Source organism: Nerophis ophidion, linkage group LG09, assembly GCF_033978795.1.
Source record: "Nerophis ophidion isolate RoL-2023_Sa linkage group LG09, RoL_Noph_v1.0, whole genome shotgun sequence".
Lineage (NCBI taxonomy): Eukaryota > Metazoa > Chordata > Actinopteri > Syngnathiformes > Syngnathidae > Nerophis > Nerophis ophidion.
Window position 1 is genome coordinate 43,171,390 of NC_084619.1, and position 18,743 is coordinate 43,190,132.

Here is an 18,743-nt window from a genome sequence, read left to right on the forward strand (position 1 = left end):
AAATATGTTGTCTTTGTAGCATATTCAACTGAATATGGGTTGAAAATTATTTGCAAATCATTGTATTCCGTTTATATTTACATCTAACACAATTTCCCAACTCATATGGAAACGGGGTTTGTATATGTATCTATACATACATATATACAGTGGGGCAAAAAAGTATTTAGTCAGCCACCGATTGTGCAAGTTCTCCCCTTTAAAATGATGACAGAGGGCTGTAATTTTCATCATAGGAACACTTCGACTGTGAGAGACAGAATGTGAAAAAGAAATCCAGGAATTCACATTGTAGGAATTTTATTTTTCACCATCATTTACAAAAGTTATTTGTAACTGATGGTGAAAAATAAGTATTTGGACAACCATTCAAATGTCTCACTGATGGAAGGAGGTTTTGGCTCAAAATCTCACGATACATGGCCCCAGTCATTCTTTCCTTAACACGGATCAATTGTCCTGTCCCCTTAGCAGAAAAATAGCTCCAAAGCATAATGTTTCCACCCCCATGCTTCACAGTAGATATGGTGTTCTTGGGATGCAACTCAGTATTCTTCTTCCTCCAAACACTACGAGTTGAGTTTATACCAAAAAGTTCTATTTTGGTTTCATCTGACCACATGACATTCTCCCAATCCTCTGCTGTATCATCCATGTATCCATTTTGGATAAATGGATGACAGCTCATTCACCAGAATCGTACATTTCACATTCCTTTCTGCACTTTTGCTCTAATATTTTTGGAATAGTTACTACTATTGTAGCAGATAAAAGGGATCTTAATAAATACTAATTTTATTTGCAAGTCAAAAGTAGTGACTTTTTAATTAATCAGATGGCGGATGACCATTATGAAACACTAACACGTTATTAGTGCAATGTCAATACAGGTAGAGAGTGTCTCATACACCCACTGAGTCCCTTGATTTACTTATAACTATCTTCTAAAAATGGACTATGTGTAAAAGACATGATGAACACTATTTGAGAATGACACAAGCACATCAAAAATAGGGCAATGTCAGGAAAGTTAAAAAGTATCATTGTCCCAGCATGATGAGTTTAAGTACTATTAAGGTGATCAAGGGGGATGGGTCAAATGCAGAGAATAATTTCGCCACATCTAGTGTGTGTGTGATTGGTACTTTACCTTTTTAACTTTAATTATGGTTAAGATATTAGTAAATATTATTACTATGACAAAAACATAAGTGGCTTAAAAGTAAGTCGAACATTTTCTTTTGGGTACAAGTGTTCTCACAAAAGGTAGAAGTGAAAAAAAGAAGAATCCTGTACTTACATCCTGACTAACCTGTAATGACACCGTGTGGTAACCTGCCGGGACACCATCTTCCTCATCATCACTGCGGGAACGTGATGGACGGTGGCTAGAAGTCAGGCTTCCGCCTCTTCTTGTGCCGTTCCCGCCCTCCTCTTTGCCTCCAGCCTTTTTCCTCAAACGGGACTTAGCAGAGTCATACTTGTGGTTTTTCTTCTTGTCATGGTTACGGTAACCTGGGGGGAAAAAATAGTGAATAAGACATACAGTATTGTCACGGTTTCATGTTGAAATAAGTCACCTCCATTGAGGCTGGCCTCCACGAATACCCGGATGGCTCGAACACATAACTCAAAGTTGTCGGGTGTGATATGAGCAGCGTCACGGACAATGAACGACAGCGTTTCCACGCACTTGATGAGAGACTTTGTGTCATGCTGACCAAAGTCCTGACCCAGTGTCAGACTGTACTGATTAACTAGTGGGTGATTGAGTTGACATTTGGAGTTGACTGGTGGACTTTTGTTGCTTTCTAGGTCATCTTTTCCAACCTAAAAAAACAAAAGTAGATATTAAGGTATGGTCCCTAACAGAAGGAGATTTGAGTCATTAGATGAGCAGGTACTGACCACCAGCCAACCACTACTTGCTACATCAACATCTGTAGTGGAGCGAGGTATTCGTGTCTTGCTGTGTTCTGTGTAAACCTCTGAGTCGGACGTGTACCCACGATCTAAACTCACTTGACTCGGTTGGTGGGATGGCAGTTCACTGTCGGACTGAGCACCTGGAAAGACACAAGAGGCAGACATAGTACTCTTTTCATTTTCTACTGGAATGTATATGTTTGAAATATTTCTACTGTATCGTGTGTACTGAATATTGATAAATAATCAGTATATATCAGCAGAACCTCACTTTTCCTTCGTAATCAGCTCCAATCGTGTATTGACGAAGCAATAACAACATGTCACAATACTTAAACTCTTTATTGTTTAAACAGCCAAATTGTCGTCCTGCATAGCTCAGACATTTTTCCTGTTTCTGTCTCTAATGCTAAGCCACAGGAAGTTAATGAAGAATGCAAACAATTCCTTCATGGTTAACATGTATTTATATATCTATTTGACATTTATTTATCCAGGGTAACCCATTAAGAATATATTTTCTATTGTAATGCTGATCTATCAAAGAGGCATCATTTACCGGACAGAAATGTTAAAGTGTGATGATAATCTCTCATCGTCTTTACTAACAACAAACATTTGTTCTTTGGATTGTTTTAAACAGCCATCTAATATCTACTGTTTACTTTAAAGTATGTCTGGTATAAAGCAAGTAAATCATCAATACAATAATTATTTTCTAATTTTTGTTGAAATTCTGTGATTTTTTTAGGTTAATAGTAACAAGGAACACTTACATTCATACAATCACAAGTCAATTCAATGTTATTGTAAAATAAACCTCAAAATACCGTACATTTTACCACAACTTTTCTAAAAGGCTGCGCAGATTAGGTAATTTTAGGTTGCAAAACTCACAAAAAATTATTTCATTATATTGTTTTATTTGGCATAACCAAAGACGGATGAAAAAAGAAGAGAATATATATCGACTTAATATGTTTATTAAACATATTTAGCCTCACATTCATGTTAACAAATAACATGTCCGTTTTGTAAAAAAATGTATCACATTAATGAGGACCTGTTACTCCTTTTGAGTCCCCAAAGTGCGGAATTCTTTGTCTGGACACTCCATTCCACACAGTGAAAGGCAATCAAATGACTAGTTTGTTACGTGCAATATTCGACCTTAAGATAACTGAGATGGTATACGAAAAACAAGTCAAAAACCAAATAATTCGAAAAACCAAGGCAACACTTTATATGTCAATTACTGAAGATAAGTGTTTTGTAGTCATGAGCTGTGGTTTGTCAGTGAATGAGAGCTGTACTTTACAATTGTCTCCATTTAGATCATCAAAATAAATGTGTAGAAAATTACTTTACCTGTTTCCATGTCAGCGCTGGCAGAGGTAAACTGAAACGCGGCAGGTGGTTGCACTCCAGCACCAATGCATTCTATTAGTGAGAATAGTGTGTACCAATGGTCTGTGCTGTGGATGTTGGCTGCATTGGTCTTCAGCAGCTCGTGAAGGCCATAAGCCACCTCCCTGCTGACCCGGAATAAAACATGCGGCTTCATCATAAGCAGGAGACGCAGGGAGAGGAGCACCTATAAAACAAAAAACAGGTGTTGAGTTCTGATGTAAACACTGCAGGATATTTGTGCAGGCGGGAAATTCTTCTCCCATTCAAGAATGATCAACACAACTTTTTATGAAACGCCTCGTACTGTATGTATTTTTTTCTTGATCAAATCTGATATCTCAATTATTTTGTTTACTTCTCTGAAATTTGTGTCCTCAATTCTGTTGAAATGTCTCAGACTTTTCCATTGGGTTCCGTAATTATTTTTTTGCATTGCAAGGCAATTATTTTTGTGTAAGCAATGGTTAGCTTGGTTTGCTAACGGTTTTCGTAACTTGTCTTTAAGGCAGTCTTTCAACACACTGCGCTTAAAATCTTTGTGACTTATACTATTTACCTATAATACTTTGCAGTTTTTTTCTTTTAAAACATATTTTGCGTACATTCTTAATATCTATGTATCCATATCTACAGTATATATACCTATATCTATATCTTTATCTAGCAACCTGATTAACTCTATGCGAAAGAGATCTATTGAACTCGGTTAGGCAAATTATGATTAAGACTACTTTATTTCAAGGGGGACAATGCAATTTCATAAAACACATTACTACACATGATTAAAAAATCAAGAATTATCCAGAAGGCTAGTTTTTATATGTGGTCCCTTGGCCATGATTTAAAAAAGGCAGTAAAATTACAATTTCAAAGAGAAAGAAAACAAAAAGAGAAAAAAAAGCAATCAATAGGATGTAATAAAAAATTAAATACAACATAAGAACATAACATTTATCTTAGCATCAAAACAGGCTCATCTTTTAGTGCTGGCAGCTGCAGGTGTTAATAAGCCACATTTAAAACAATTTCTTGAAGGCCTTGTATGTTGTGAACAGTTTAACCTCCTCAGGTACTGAGTTCCACACATTTAAAGTTAAAGTACCAATGATTGTCACACATACACTAGGTGTGGTGAAATGTCCATCCATCCATCCATCCATCCATCATCTTCCGCTTATCCAAGGTCGGGTCGCGGGGCAACAGCAGGGAAGCACAGACTTCCCTCTCCCCAGCCACTTCGTCTAGCTCTTCCCGGGGTATCCCGAGGCGTTCCCAGGCCAGCCGGGAGACATAGTCTTCCCAACGTGTCCTGGGTCTTCCCCGTGGCCTCCTACCGGTTGGACGTGCCCTAAACACCTCCCTAGGGAGGCGTTCGGGTGGCATCCTGACCAGATGCCCGAACCACCTCATCTGGCTCCTCTCGAAGTGAAGGAGCAGCGGCTTTACTTTGAGTTCCTCCCGGATGGCAGAGCTTTTCACCATATCTCTAAGGGAGAGCCCCGCCACACGGCGGAGGAAACTCATTTCGGCCGCTTGTACCCGTGATCTTATCCTTTCGGTCATGACCCAAAGCTCATGACCATAGGTGAGGATGGGAACGTAGATCGACAGGTAAATTGAGAGCTTTGCCTTCCGGCTCAGCTCCTTCTTCACCACAACGGATCGGTACAACGTCCGCATTACTGAAGACGCCGCACCGATCCGCCTGTCGATCTCACGATCCACTCTTCCCTCACTCGTGAACAAGACTCCTAGGTACTTGAACTCCTCCACTTGGGGCAGGGTCTCCTCCCCAGCCCGGAGATGGCATTCCACCCTTTTCCGGGCGAGAACCATGGACTCGGAGGTGCTGATTCTCATTCCGGTCGCTTCACACTCGGCTGCGAACCGATCCAGCGAGAGCTGAAGATCCCGGTCAGATGAAGCCATCAGGACCACATCATCTGCAAAAAGCAGAGACCTAATCCTGCGGTTACCAAACCGGAACCCCTCAACGCCCTGACTGCGCCTAGAAATTATGTCCATAAAAGTTATGAACAGAATCGGTGACAAAGGACAGCCTTGGCGGAGTCCAACCCTCACTGGAAATGTGTTCGACCTACTGCCGGCAACGCGGACCAAGCTCTGGCACTGATCGTACAGGGAGCGGACCGCCACAATAAGACAGTCCGATACCCCATTTTCTCTGAGCACATACTTGTTTGTCAAAAAAAATATTTATTAAGTTTTGTTCTTTTATGAATTTATTATGGGTCTACTGAAAATGTGACAAAATCCAGAGCACAATACTATCACCACCATGCTAGACAATAGGGTTGGTGTTCCTCGGATCAAAGGCCTCACCTTGTCGCCTCCAAACATATTGCTGGGCATTGTGCCCAACCACCTCAAATTTTGTTTCATCTGACATCACATGGACAAAGATAAGTTCTTCTGGAGGAAAGTTGTGTGGTGCTTACATGCTTTTAAAGATAGTTGTGTGTATATATCGCATCATTATGCCTTGTTTGTGGGTATATTTGAGCTCAAATATACTGTTGTCTGTATTTAATTCATATTTGCATTCTCATGACACGTTATCTGTATGTAATATGGCTGCATTTCTAATACATGTTTGTGTCCTGTTATAGACATTATGCTACTCAGCTTGCAAAGATTGTAATAAATCCACTTAAAGAAGACAGCCTGCCGTTTCCTTTAACTTGGACACACACACCTATACATTTGGCAGTTTTAAGCCAGCATATTTCAGGAGTAATCTAATCTTCTGAGAAGCCTGTGTTTTACTAATGTTTTCCAACGTAGCAAAAATGTGTAGAAAAATAATGTGTTGCCTTCATTATTAGACTAATATAAGGGTTTTGATTTTTTTTTTTTTTGTATTTTCGGTCCAATATGGCTTTCAACATATTGACTTTTCAACCCCTCTTTTAGCCCAATGCGGTCAAAAAGTATGTACACTCCTGATCTATACAGATACATAAATACATAGACCCGCACATACATACAGTACATAAACATGTGCTGTACCTGGGAACTGATATCTTCTCGTCGTAGCAAGCGGATGGCAAGTCGAAGGAGTCCCACCACAGCTCTCTCCACCAAGAAACAGCTCTCATTGGCATGTACACAGAGGTGACAGAGGTGATCACGCATTGTCTGCCACACACATGACACACGGTCGCTATCGACAGAGAGAAAGTTTTAGAGCGCGCACACACAGCAACGACGGTGGGTTGTGTTGTACTTACCGGTTCTCCATCACCATACGAAGTAACATCTCTAAGCAGAAGGCAGCATCTTCTTCATTGTATGTCTCTTCATCAGGAGTGACTGATATCAACGCCTGCCCAACACGCACGCACGCACACACGTTAAATCAATTAAGCTTTGTCACAAAAACAAATTATTTCTTTTCAGTGGGATATCATGTGAGAAAATACCTTCATTAGTTCTTGTAAAGACTCCAGTTGGAGGAACTTGCTCTCTGTGATCATCTTCTCTGGGTCACATTGCTACAAAGACATGTTCAAGTTAAGCATCAATGAGGAAATATACATTTACTATTGTGGTGTCTCGGTTTTATTATGCCCCCACTTTTTCTCATTCATTCTAAGCCAACTGGACACATTTGATGCGGATTGGTTTCCACTAGGGTTTTAATTAAGTACCGCGATACTAACTAACTAACTAACTAACTGAAATCGGTACTATACTACCTTATATAATACAGATACCGCTCTGTCATCCTAATGCCGCTGTGTGGCCGTGATTACACATGGTGTTGATGTGTATAAACAGTTACACAAAGTGCATTCAGGCAATAACATTGTGATGGGGAAGAATGTCAAAAAATTATATTGGTTATATAAGAGGGTGCGTGAAGCACAATATGGAGGTATTTGGGCTTCAAAACTTACAATAAAGGTGACTCTTTAAACAGGGAGGCGCTGCAAGTTCTGCTTTAAAAAACGCCCCACACGTGGCGATTAGTATTACCACCGTTGCTTCAAACTTATGTAAACATTTAGATAATAAGCATTCAAATCTGCACAACGAGTTGTAAAGATTGACAGGTAATGTAGTTGTTACGCTGTTCGGCTCCGGGTCAGACTGTAGTCGAGGAGCACAGGGCAGACGTTCTTTCCAGGTCAATGTTTTCGTCGGAGGTAACACCATTAACTTTACCCGCTAACTTTACAATGGCTCTGCTCAGCTCTGCTTTTCGGTCAGAATTTAAGGCTGTCGAATTTAAAAAATCTGGTTGCTTTATTATTAGTTTTGAAGTTTGTCTACTGCGCAGTGCACGTGCTCCCTCTCTCTCTCTCTGTTTACTTGCCGACTCACTAACTGACGTCATTCAGCCAACACGTTGCCATTCTCGCAAACAAACATACCCTTCTCTCATGTAGACATGCATACAGCTGCTTGGCTTGATACCAAATATCAGCGGAGTTAAAACCGCCCAACTAGCGTCAACTAAAGCAAGTTAAATGACAGAATTTTGTAACAAATTGCTACAATTTGTGTTTTATCTTTAACAATGTCTTTTTTACCTGCTACCTGGCTTATTTGTGTACATCTATCCATAGTTTTGTTTTTAGTATTTACTAATAATTGTATTTTTCTTAAAGCACAGACCATGAGTGGCAACTATAAATCACGAAGCATTCAATATAATGTCAATAAAGCTTTTTATTTAAATCTACTCCTTAAGTATGACAGACTATATGTAAACTATATTGTAAATTTTTTTTTGAGTGCAAGAAGAAAAGCCCAATGTGTTTAATGCCTTTTAATTTATATTTTAACCTTCTAAAATTGTACTTTGAGTGCAATAGGAAACATATGTGTAATGTATTATAATATTTTCTGTTAAAGTAAAGCCAATATTGACATTATTTAAATTTCCCTTTATTTGGAAACGTATTGATATACATTTTGGTACCGGTACCAAATTATTGGTATCGGGACAACCCTAGTCTCCACCCTTTATTAGCTGAGACACCGGTTATTTCCTCTATGCGATAGCTACACATGGATGGACCAACAGTTTTTCTATTCTTCACTCATACTGCTTACTATCCCATCTATCTGCTTTTAGTTTATTATTCCAGTGTCTCTCAGTGCTTAGACATATTGATCCTTGGTTGAACTGTAACTGCAACTAATTTCCTTGAATTCATTGTATTTCTGTTGTACCTTTCTGCATACCACCGTTTTATTTTTATTATTTGTACTTTTTTTGACTCCTTCCTCCACAACTGGGGTCAAGCAGTAACAAACTAGTCTGTCTTTCTATCATTTCGCAGAATGGCGTTTTGTGATAGTCACAAAAATTGTTGAAATTACTCTCTCCATTTGACACATTCCCTTGTTCTACTCCCTGGGAAGTGAAGGGAACAGTAAGCAGCATTTTGGTGATTTAACCCCCAATTCCAACCTTTGATGCTGAGTGCCAAGCAGGGAGGTAATGGGTCACATTTTTATAGTCTTTGGTATGACTCGGCCGGGGTTTGAACTTACGAGCTACCGATCTCAGGTCGACACTCTAACCACAAATCCACTGAGTCGATTAAACTGGGTCAATATTGGTATCGGCCAATACTCAAGGATCCAACACCGATATCGTATCGGACGTTGAATAGTTGTACACCCCAAACTTTTTGAAAAGGATTACTAATGAAAGTCAAAGTACTACTGTACTTGATTATTACCATTCAATACATTTTAGCTAGATGTATTTGAAGACAGATATCAACAGTAGATGCAGAGATCAACATTAAACAATACTCAAATTACATGAATTGTATTCAGTACCTTGATGCAGTTGATCGCAGCCTGTTTGGCTTCCTGGTTTTCCATGGATGGTCCTCTGAGTCCTGACTGCTCAGCTCCACTCAGCGTCAACCAGTTGACAAAACTCAATACTGCTGACTCCCCTCTGGCAGGAAAGAGAATAAATATATTGTTTAATATTCTTCCTAATTGAATAACTTTGAGGACAGTGCATATTAATGAACATCTGAACAAAGCATTGCAGTATGTCAGAATGAGCTACAAGAGCTAAATTTAATCAGTTCAACAATAAAAACACACATCGTAATCATACATACTTACAAAATCACTATTTTGTAAGTATGTATATTGGGTATTAAATAAGTATAACACTTTTTAGGTTTTTAAGGATTCATAGTTTTGTTTAAAGTTTGTGTTTTCCATGCCTGTGTGCCTCTCATATAAACAAACATTTGACTCAATTTAGTCCCAAAAATGCTCCTAGTGCCGGTACTGACTGCATTGTTAGTTTTCCTCTGTATAAAAAATTGTCATGGCAGATGCGCAAGCTTATGCAAACTTTCAAAGGAAAACATCACCTGCTGTATATGTAAAAATATACATGTGTATAATGTATATGTAAAAAAAAAAAAAAAAATATATATATATATATATATATATATATATATGCATATATATATATATATTTACATATATATATATATATTTACATATATATATATATATATGTATGTACGCACGCACGCACACACACTAAGGCTGTCAACGTTAACGCGTTAACGCATGAGATTAATAAAAAAAAAAAAAAGTGTTATTAAAATGAATGAAGATTAATCAGTGCTTGTTTTGACCACCAGAAGGCAGAACACATTGTAAAAGCAGTGATTATATCACACGCCAGTGTGATGATAGAGGACGTGCTCTGCACCGTTCAAAACCAAATCCAAAAAATGTTTAGAGGACGTGCTCTGCACCCTTCAAAAACAAAATCCAAAAAATGTTTAAATAAAACTGAGGTAATGAATTTGTATTGTAGCAACAAACTTTCCTATCATCGGCACATAAGTTTAAAGAACGATCTTAAAGCGAAACATGAACGTGAGGATGGTGCTGCTACCATAAATGCTACATGGACAGCAATGAGAGGACAACAAACTATGCTGGCTAAGTTTACCTGTGTTAACCACAGAAAAGTTGAACAATATGTTTTTTTCTAAATGGACAGCCACCACATGTAGGCCACTTAACATCTGTGAAGACCTAATAAGGTGTCATTCATGTCGCCAACTACCATCAAAAAAAACAAGACCAGCGTTGTCATCTGGAAAAGTAAATATGCTTGTTTGTTTAAAAAACTGGTTAAACTAAGGAAAAGTAAATGCAAATTTCAATGGTGCACTCAGTAAAGTTGTTTGTGGGTGTCTTTATTACATTATTTATTAATATACTGTAAGATCGGTAGGTCGTAAGTTCAAACTCCGCCAAACATTATAAAAATGGGTCCCATTACCTCCCTGCTTGGCACTCAGCATCAAGGGTTGGAATTGGGGGTTAAATCACCAAAAATGATTCCTGGGCGCGGCCACCACTGCTGCTCACTACTATTTAATGAACCTAAAATATGACTTCTTTTAGACTAGTGGTAAATATTGGACATAATGTGTTGTGAAGCTTATGAGATGCAATGCAAGTGTAAGCCACTGTGTCACTATTGTTACTTTTTTTTAAATTAGTTTTTATATGAATGGCCGTGATGACAATGTAAATGAGGGATTTATAATCACTGTTATGTTGGAATTCTTATTAATATTGATGTTGATGTTATTCATTTTTGTTTGACTACTTCGGATTGTTTTGTGTCATGCTAGTGTGCCCTCTCAATTTGCGAAGCTGAGTTTGGTTTAGAATTGTATTATTATTGTATAATTGTCTATTATTTTGTTGGATTGAATATATATTATATATATATACATACATACACATTTGTGTGTATATATATATATATTTTATTCAATCCAACAAAATAATAGACAATTATATATTAATAATACAATTATATATATTAGGAGTGTGGGAAAAAATCGATTCTAATACGAATCGAATCGTTTACGTTGTGCGATTCAGAATCGATTCTCATTTTTAAAAAATCGATTTAAAAAAAAAAAAAAAAAGTTTTTTAATTAATCCAACAAACCACTACACAGCAATACCATAACAATGCAATCCAATTCCAAAACCAAACCTGACTCAGCAACACTCAGAACTGCAATAAACAGAGCAATTGAGAGGAGACAAACACGACACAGAACAAACCAAAAGTAATGAAACAAAAATGAATATTATCAACAACAGTATCTATATTAATTATAATTTCAGCATAGAAGTGATTAAAAATCCCTCACTGACATTATCATTGGACATTTATAAAAATAATAAAAAAGAACAATAGTGTCACAGTGGCTTACACTTGCATCACATCTCATAAGCTTGAAAACACACTGTGTCCAATGTTTTCACAAAGATAAAATAAGTCATATTTTTGGTTCGTTTAATAGTTCAAACAAATTTACATTATTGCAATCAGTTGATAAAACATTGTCCGTTACAATTATAAAAGTTTTTTTTTTTTTACTACTCTGCTAGCATGTCAGCAGACTGGGGTAGATCCTGCTGAAATCCTATGTATAGAATGAATACAGAATCGTTTTGAATCGGAAAAATATCGTTTTTGAATCGAGAATCGAATCGAAAAAAATCGATATATTATCGAATCGTGACCCAAGAATCGATATTGAATCGAATCGTGGGACACCCAAAGATTCAAAGCCCTAATATATATATATATATATATATATATATATATATATATATATATATATATATATATATATACATACATACATAGAAATATACATTAGTATTTGAACACCCTTCTATTTTGCAACTTCTCCCATTTAGAAATCATGGAGGGGTCTGAAATTTTCCTGGTAGGTGCATGTCCACTGTATGAGAGATAACCTAAAAAGAAAAATCCAGAAATAACAATCTATGATTTTTTTTAACAATTTACTTGTGTGCTAAGCTGAAAATAAGTATTTGATCACCAACATTAATATTTGGTAGAGTAGCCTTTGTTTGCAATTACAGAGGTCACACGTTTTCTATAGTTCTTCACAAGGTTTGCACAGACTGCAGGAGGGATTTTGGCCCACTCCTCCACACAGATCGCCTCTAGATCAGTCAGGATTCTGGGCTGTCGCTGAGTAACAGACTTTCAGCTCCCTCCAAAAATTTTGAATTGGATTTAGGTCTGGAGACTGGTTAAGCCACTCCGGAACCTTGATATGGTTCTTACGAAACAACTTCTTAGTTTTCCTGGCAGTGTGCTTTGCGTCATTGTCATGTTGGAAGATCCAGCCACGACTCATCTTCAATGATCTGACTGAGGTAAGGAGGTTTTTGGCCAAAATCTCACAATACATGGCTGCAGTCATCCTCTCCTTAATACAGTACAGTCGTCCTGTCCCATGAGCAGAAAAACACCCTCAAAGCATGATGCTACCACCCCCATGCTTCAAAGTAGGGATGGTGTTCTTGGGATGGTACAAATCATTCTTCTTCCTCCAAACACGCATAGTGGAATTATGACCAAAAAGGTCAATTTTGGTCTCATCTGTCCACAAAATTTCTCCCATAACTCCTCTGGATCATCCAAATGGTCATTGGCAAACTTAAGACGGGCCTTAACATGTGCTGGTTTAAGCAGGGTAACTTTCCGTGCCATGCATGATTTCGCAGCATTACGTCTTAGTGTATTACCAACAGTGACCAAGGAAACAGTGGTCCCAGCTCTTTTCAGGTCATTGACCAAGTCCTGCCATGTCGTCCTGGGCTGATTCCTCACCTTTCTTAGGCATCATTGAGACCCCTCGAGGTGATATCTTGCATGGGGCTCCACTCCGATTGAGATTGACAGTCATGTTTAGCTTCTTCCATTTTCTAATGATTGCTCGAACAGTGGACCTTTTTTCACCAAGCTGCTTGGCAATTTCCCCAGAGCCCTTTCCATCCTTGTGGAGTTGTACAATTTTGTCTCTGGTGGCTTTGGAAAGCTCTTTGCTCTTAGCCATGCTGAATGTTTGGGTCTTACTGATTGTATGGGGTGGACAGGTGTCTTTATGCAGCTAACGACCTCACACAGGTGCATCTGATTCAGGATAATACAGTGGAGTGGAGGAGGACTTTTAAAGGCGGACTTACAGGTCTTTGAGGGTCAGAATTCTAGCTGATAAACAGGTGTTCAAATACTTATTTTCAGCTGTATCACATGAATAAGTTGTTAAAAAAATCATGGATTGTGATTTCTGGATTTTTCTTTTTAGGTTATCTCTCATACAGTGGACATGCACCTACCGTGAAAATGTCAGACCCCTCCATGATTTCTAAGTGGGAGAACTTGCAAAATACTTTCAAAATGTGCACTTGGCAGCAATTTTTACTATGAATACCATCACCAAGTTTTTTAACAAGTCAATGACTAGCAGTTCAGTAAAACATTTAAAAAACATTCCCTTATGACATTCAGAGTACCAAATTATATATACATCAATGCTTTTTCTTGAGCAAAATGTATTTATGGGAGCAAATAACCTGTCATTAATCACAGTTCAAGAGTGTGATTAATCTGATTTTTTCTTTAAATCACTCTACAGCCCTAATTTATATATACTTGCTCATTACTTGAATGAAACAGTGGATGTTTCTGCATCGTTCTTCACACCTAAAATACTTGTTTGTACTAATAAATATGATTACATAACATTTTGAGCATTATGTTGATGTTCATTCCTGACATTTCATTTTACTGACTAACATTTCTACCCATTCTTCTTTATCATTCATTTTTTTTACAACATCACATTACGACTGTATCGAGGCTTTTAAACAATGACAAAATTGTAACATGTGTCTTAGATATAATTCCTTCCAGAGTCATTAAGAATGAGACTGAATAAAATTGGGCTGAGTAGTGAGGCTTGTGGGACTGAAGCAGAGCAAGTAAGATACAATACAAATGCATCCCTTGCATTTTAAAACTTTTACTTTTAAAACCTCTAGGACTGTTTATAAAGTTTCAACATGCTCTAATAACTGTTACAGAAACCTAAACAAGTATTATTAGTGGCATTGCTCATGTAGGCAAGCTATGATGTAAACTTCAATCCAGCCATCCCTTTTCTAACGCTTGTCCCTTTTGGGGTTGCAGGGGGTGCTGGAGCCTATCTCAGCTGCATTCAGGCGGAAGGTGGTGTACACACTGGACAAGTCGCCACCTCATCGCAGTTTGTAGAAATCTATTAAGTTGAAAGATATAAAGAAGTTGAAATTACCGATTGGAAGGCGTTTCCTCTCTTTGAAGAGAAATCTTTCCGCTTGGCTCAAGGAAGTCTTCTACCTAAAGTGAAAAAATGTTTGAGGACTGATCACCAGGTGGCAGCGGAGCAGTGCAAATACATTCAAAGTGTGTCAACTGTGCAGGCCATCAGAATCAAGTTGAAAGTAAAAGTTTAGACTTTCAACTTGATTTCACAAGGGCCAACAACATTACGCTATCGAACAACTGTTAATTAAAATACCACACATCTTTTAACTGTGTGTGAAGTCAAATGTGGAGTAATTCAAAAGTAGTCACACGAAGAGCTTTGATTCTGACCTCCACCATGGCTTTGGGTAGCAGCTCTGCCCGAAACAGCTGCAGCATGGAGTCCATGATGTTCTTCCAGCCTTCCCTCAGGATGTTGCCATGTTGATGGGCAAGATCAAATACCGTCTTGGCTGCTGTCTGCGCCTTCGTGTTGCTACCAAACACAGTGGGGAGGTTTTCCACTGACTGCAAAGAAAGAGTCCGTCTTATATATACATATGAGCGCTGGGGCTCCATGCAAGATCTCATCCCGTGGGGTCAAAATGATCATGAGAACGGTGAGCAAAAATCCCAAAACCACACGGGGCACCTGGTGAATGACTTGCAGAGAGCTGGGCCAACGTAACAAAGGTTACCATCAGTAAAAGTAAGTTTAATGGCTGTTACTTTCATTGTGTGCACTGCAAAAAGTCTTAACAAAAGATGGGATGAAAAGACCAAAACTAGTGAAATGATCTGTCCATGCAGAAAGTCAATTGTACTTTAAGATGTGTATGTAGGGACGGCGTGGCGCAGTGGGAGAGTGGCCGTGCGCAACCCGAGGGTCACTGGTTCAAATCCCACCTAGAACCACTTCACCCTTGCTCCTGATGGGTGCTGGTTGGCGCCTTGCATGGCAGCTACCTCCATCAGTGTGTGAATGTGTGTGTGAATGTGGAAGTAGTGTCAAAGCGCTTTGGGTACCTTGAAGGTAGAAAAGCGCTATACAAGTACAACCCATTTACCATTTATTTATTTAAAACACTATGCCGACAGGGAACCAAATCCTGCAGTGGCAGACGTGTCCCTCTGCTTAAGCCAGTGCATGTCCAGGCCCGTCTGAAGTTTGCCAGAGAGCACATGGATGATACAGCAGAGGATTGGGAGAATGTCATGTGGTCAGGTGAAACCAAAACAGAACTTTTTGGTATAAACTCAACTCGTCGTGTTTGGAAGAAGAAGAGTACTGAATTGCGTCCCAGATCTACTGTGAAACATGGGGGTGGAAACATCATGCTTTGGGGCTGTTTTTCTGTTAAGGGGACAGGACAATTGATCCGTGTTAAGGAAAAAATGAATGGGGCCATGTATCATGAGATTTTGAGCCAAAACCTCCTTCCATCAGTGAGAGCTCTGAATGGTTGACCACATACTTATTTTCCACCATAATTTACAAATAAATTCTTTAAAATTCCTGCAATGTGAATTCCTGGATTTTTTTTTTCACATTCTGTCTTTCACAGTTGAAGTGTACCTATGATGAAAATTACAGACTTCTGTCATCATTTTAAGTGGGAGAACTTGCACAATCGGTGGCTGACTAAATACTTTTCTGCCCCACTGTATATATATATAGACACACACACACACACAAACACACACACACACACACACACACACACACACACACACACACACACACACACACACACACACACACACACACACAGTATGTATACAGTATATATATATATATATGTGTGTGTGTGTGTGTGTGTATATATATATATATATATTCAGTATATATATATATACAGTATGTATATATATATATATATATATATATATATATACTACATATGCATATATATACATGTATATACATATATACATTTACATATATACATATATTTGTACATACACATATACAGATACATGTTCATATATACATATACATGTACATACATACATATATATATACCAGTACATGTACATATAAACACACACACACACACACACACATATATATATATATATATATATATATATATATATATACATATATTAATGTACATATATATACATATATACATGTACAAAAAATACTGTATATACATGTACAGATATCCACATACATGTACATATAAACATACACATACATATACACACTGTATATACATGTACATATATATACACACTGTATATACATGTACATATATATACACACTGCATATACATGTATATATATACGTACTGTATACATTTGAACATATATACACATACTGTATATACATGTACATATTTATAGACACACATATACATTATAGTATATATATACGTACTGTATACATTTGAACATATATACACATACTGTATATACATGTACATATTTATAGACACACATATACATTATATATACATTACATATACATATATACATTATATATACATACATACATACATACATATATATATATATATATATATATATATATATATATATATATATATATATATATACACACATACATGTACATATATATATATATATATATATATTATACACATACATACATACATGTACATATATATATATATATATATATATCTATATATATATATATATATATATATATATATATATATATATATATATATGTGTGTGTGTATATACACAAAGATATATATGTATATACATATATATATCTTTTTTTTGTGTACCGTATTTCCCGCACTATAAGGCGCACCGGATTAAAAGGCGCACCTTCAATGAATGGCATATTTTAAATCTTTGTTCATATAAAAGGCGCACCGCACTATATGGCGCATAGAATGGATGCGACTGTAGAGGCTGGGGTTACGTTATGCATCCTTTAGATGGAGCTGCGCTAAAGGGAATGTCAACAAAATAGTCAGATAGGTCAGTCAAACTTTATTAATAGATTACAAACCAGCGCTCTGACAACTCCGTTCACTCCCAAAATGAATAAACAGCTGTTTTATTATTTTGCCCAATTCAATAAACACGTAAAAAACAGTCTGATACTGTTACGGTACATCAAACGTTAGTACAATCACAATATAGTAACACTCAAAATAGTGCAGAGCAATAATATATCAATAACTCAATGTTGCTTAAACGATAATGTCCCACAACACAACACACAAAATAAAAATGTAAAGCTCACGTTATTAAGATATTCCTCATCCACGAATCCCTTGAATTCTTCTTCTTCAGTGTTCGAATCAAACAGTTGGGCGAATACGGCATCCAACATGCTCTTCGAAATCGTCAATAAACGAGTCAGTGTCGCTGCTGTTAATGTTAAATTCTCTCGCTGCTGCTCTATTCCCATGTTCTACTGTGTGACTAATCGCCTTGAGTTTAAACTCTGCGTCGTAAGCATGTCTCTTAATAGGAGCCATTTTGGGGTCTTTACATAAACACACAGAAACAGCACGCCTCCTGCAGTCACATATCCCAGCATGCACCGCACACTTCTTCTACGGAGGAAAATGAAGTTGGCCGTAGTTGCGAGACCTTCATCCATCCATCCATCCAGTTTGTACCGCTTATTGTGGCTCAATATTGGTCCATAGATAAGGCGCACCGGATTATCTATATAAAAGACACCTGTCCGCAGCCTCAGTCAGACTCCAAATTCCACTATGGCCAAGACCAAAGAGCTGTCGAAGGACACCAGGAAAATAATGGCAGACCTGCACCAGACTGGGAAGAGTGAATCTACACTAGGCAAGCAGCTTGGTGTGAAAAAATCAACTGTGGGAGCAATTATCCACGATAATCTCCCTCGATCTGGGGCTCCATGCAAGATCTCATCCCGTGGGGTCAAAATGATCATGAGAACGGTGAGCAAAAATCCCAGAACCACACGGGGGACCTGGTGAATGACTTGCAGAGAGCTGGGCCAACGTAACAAAGGTTACCATCAGTAAAACACTATGCCGACAGGGAACCAAATCCTGCAGTGGCAGACGTGTCCCTCTGCTTAAGCCAGTGCATGTCCAGGCCCGTCTGAAGTTTGCCAGAGAGCACATGGATGATACAGCAGAGGATTGGGAGAATGTCATGTGGTCAGGTGAAACCAAAACAGAACTTTTTGGTATAAACTCAACTCGTCGTGTTTGGAAGAAGAAGAGTACTGAATTGCGTCCCAGATCTACTGTGAAACATGGGGGTGGA

General features: G+C 37.9%; 1 protein-coding gene across 2 annotated transcripts in view; it reads right to left on the reverse strand.

The window, feature by feature from the left end:
- Positions 1-18,743, reverse strand: part of gbf1 (golgi brefeldin A resistant guanine nucleotide exchange factor 1) — a 229,607-nt gene that overhangs the window by 13,157 nt on the left and 197,707 nt on the right. The window contains exons 24-33 of one of the 2 annotated variants that reach the window (XM_061911029.1): positions 14,849-15,025; positions 14,526-14,590; positions 9,157-9,280; positions 6,780-6,851; positions 6,588-6,682; positions 6,367-6,520; positions 3,295-3,520; positions 1,909-2,066; positions 1,581-1,830; positions 1,313-1,515 (exon numbers count right to left, since the gene is read on the reverse strand). In XM_061911029.1, coding sequence (XP_061767013.1) covers positions 1,313-1,515; positions 1,581-1,830; positions 1,909-2,066; positions 3,295-3,520; positions 6,367-6,520; positions 6,588-6,682; positions 6,780-6,851; positions 9,157-9,280; positions 14,526-14,590; positions 14,849-15,025 — 1,524 coding nt within the window. Of the gene's footprint in view, positions 1-1,300; positions 1,516-1,580; positions 1,831-1,908; positions 2,067-3,294; positions 3,521-6,366; positions 6,521-6,587; positions 6,683-6,779; positions 6,852-9,156; positions 9,281-14,525; positions 14,591-14,848; positions 15,026-18,743 lie in introns of both variants that reach the window. The other variant, XM_061911028.1, reaches the window with a different exon arrangement.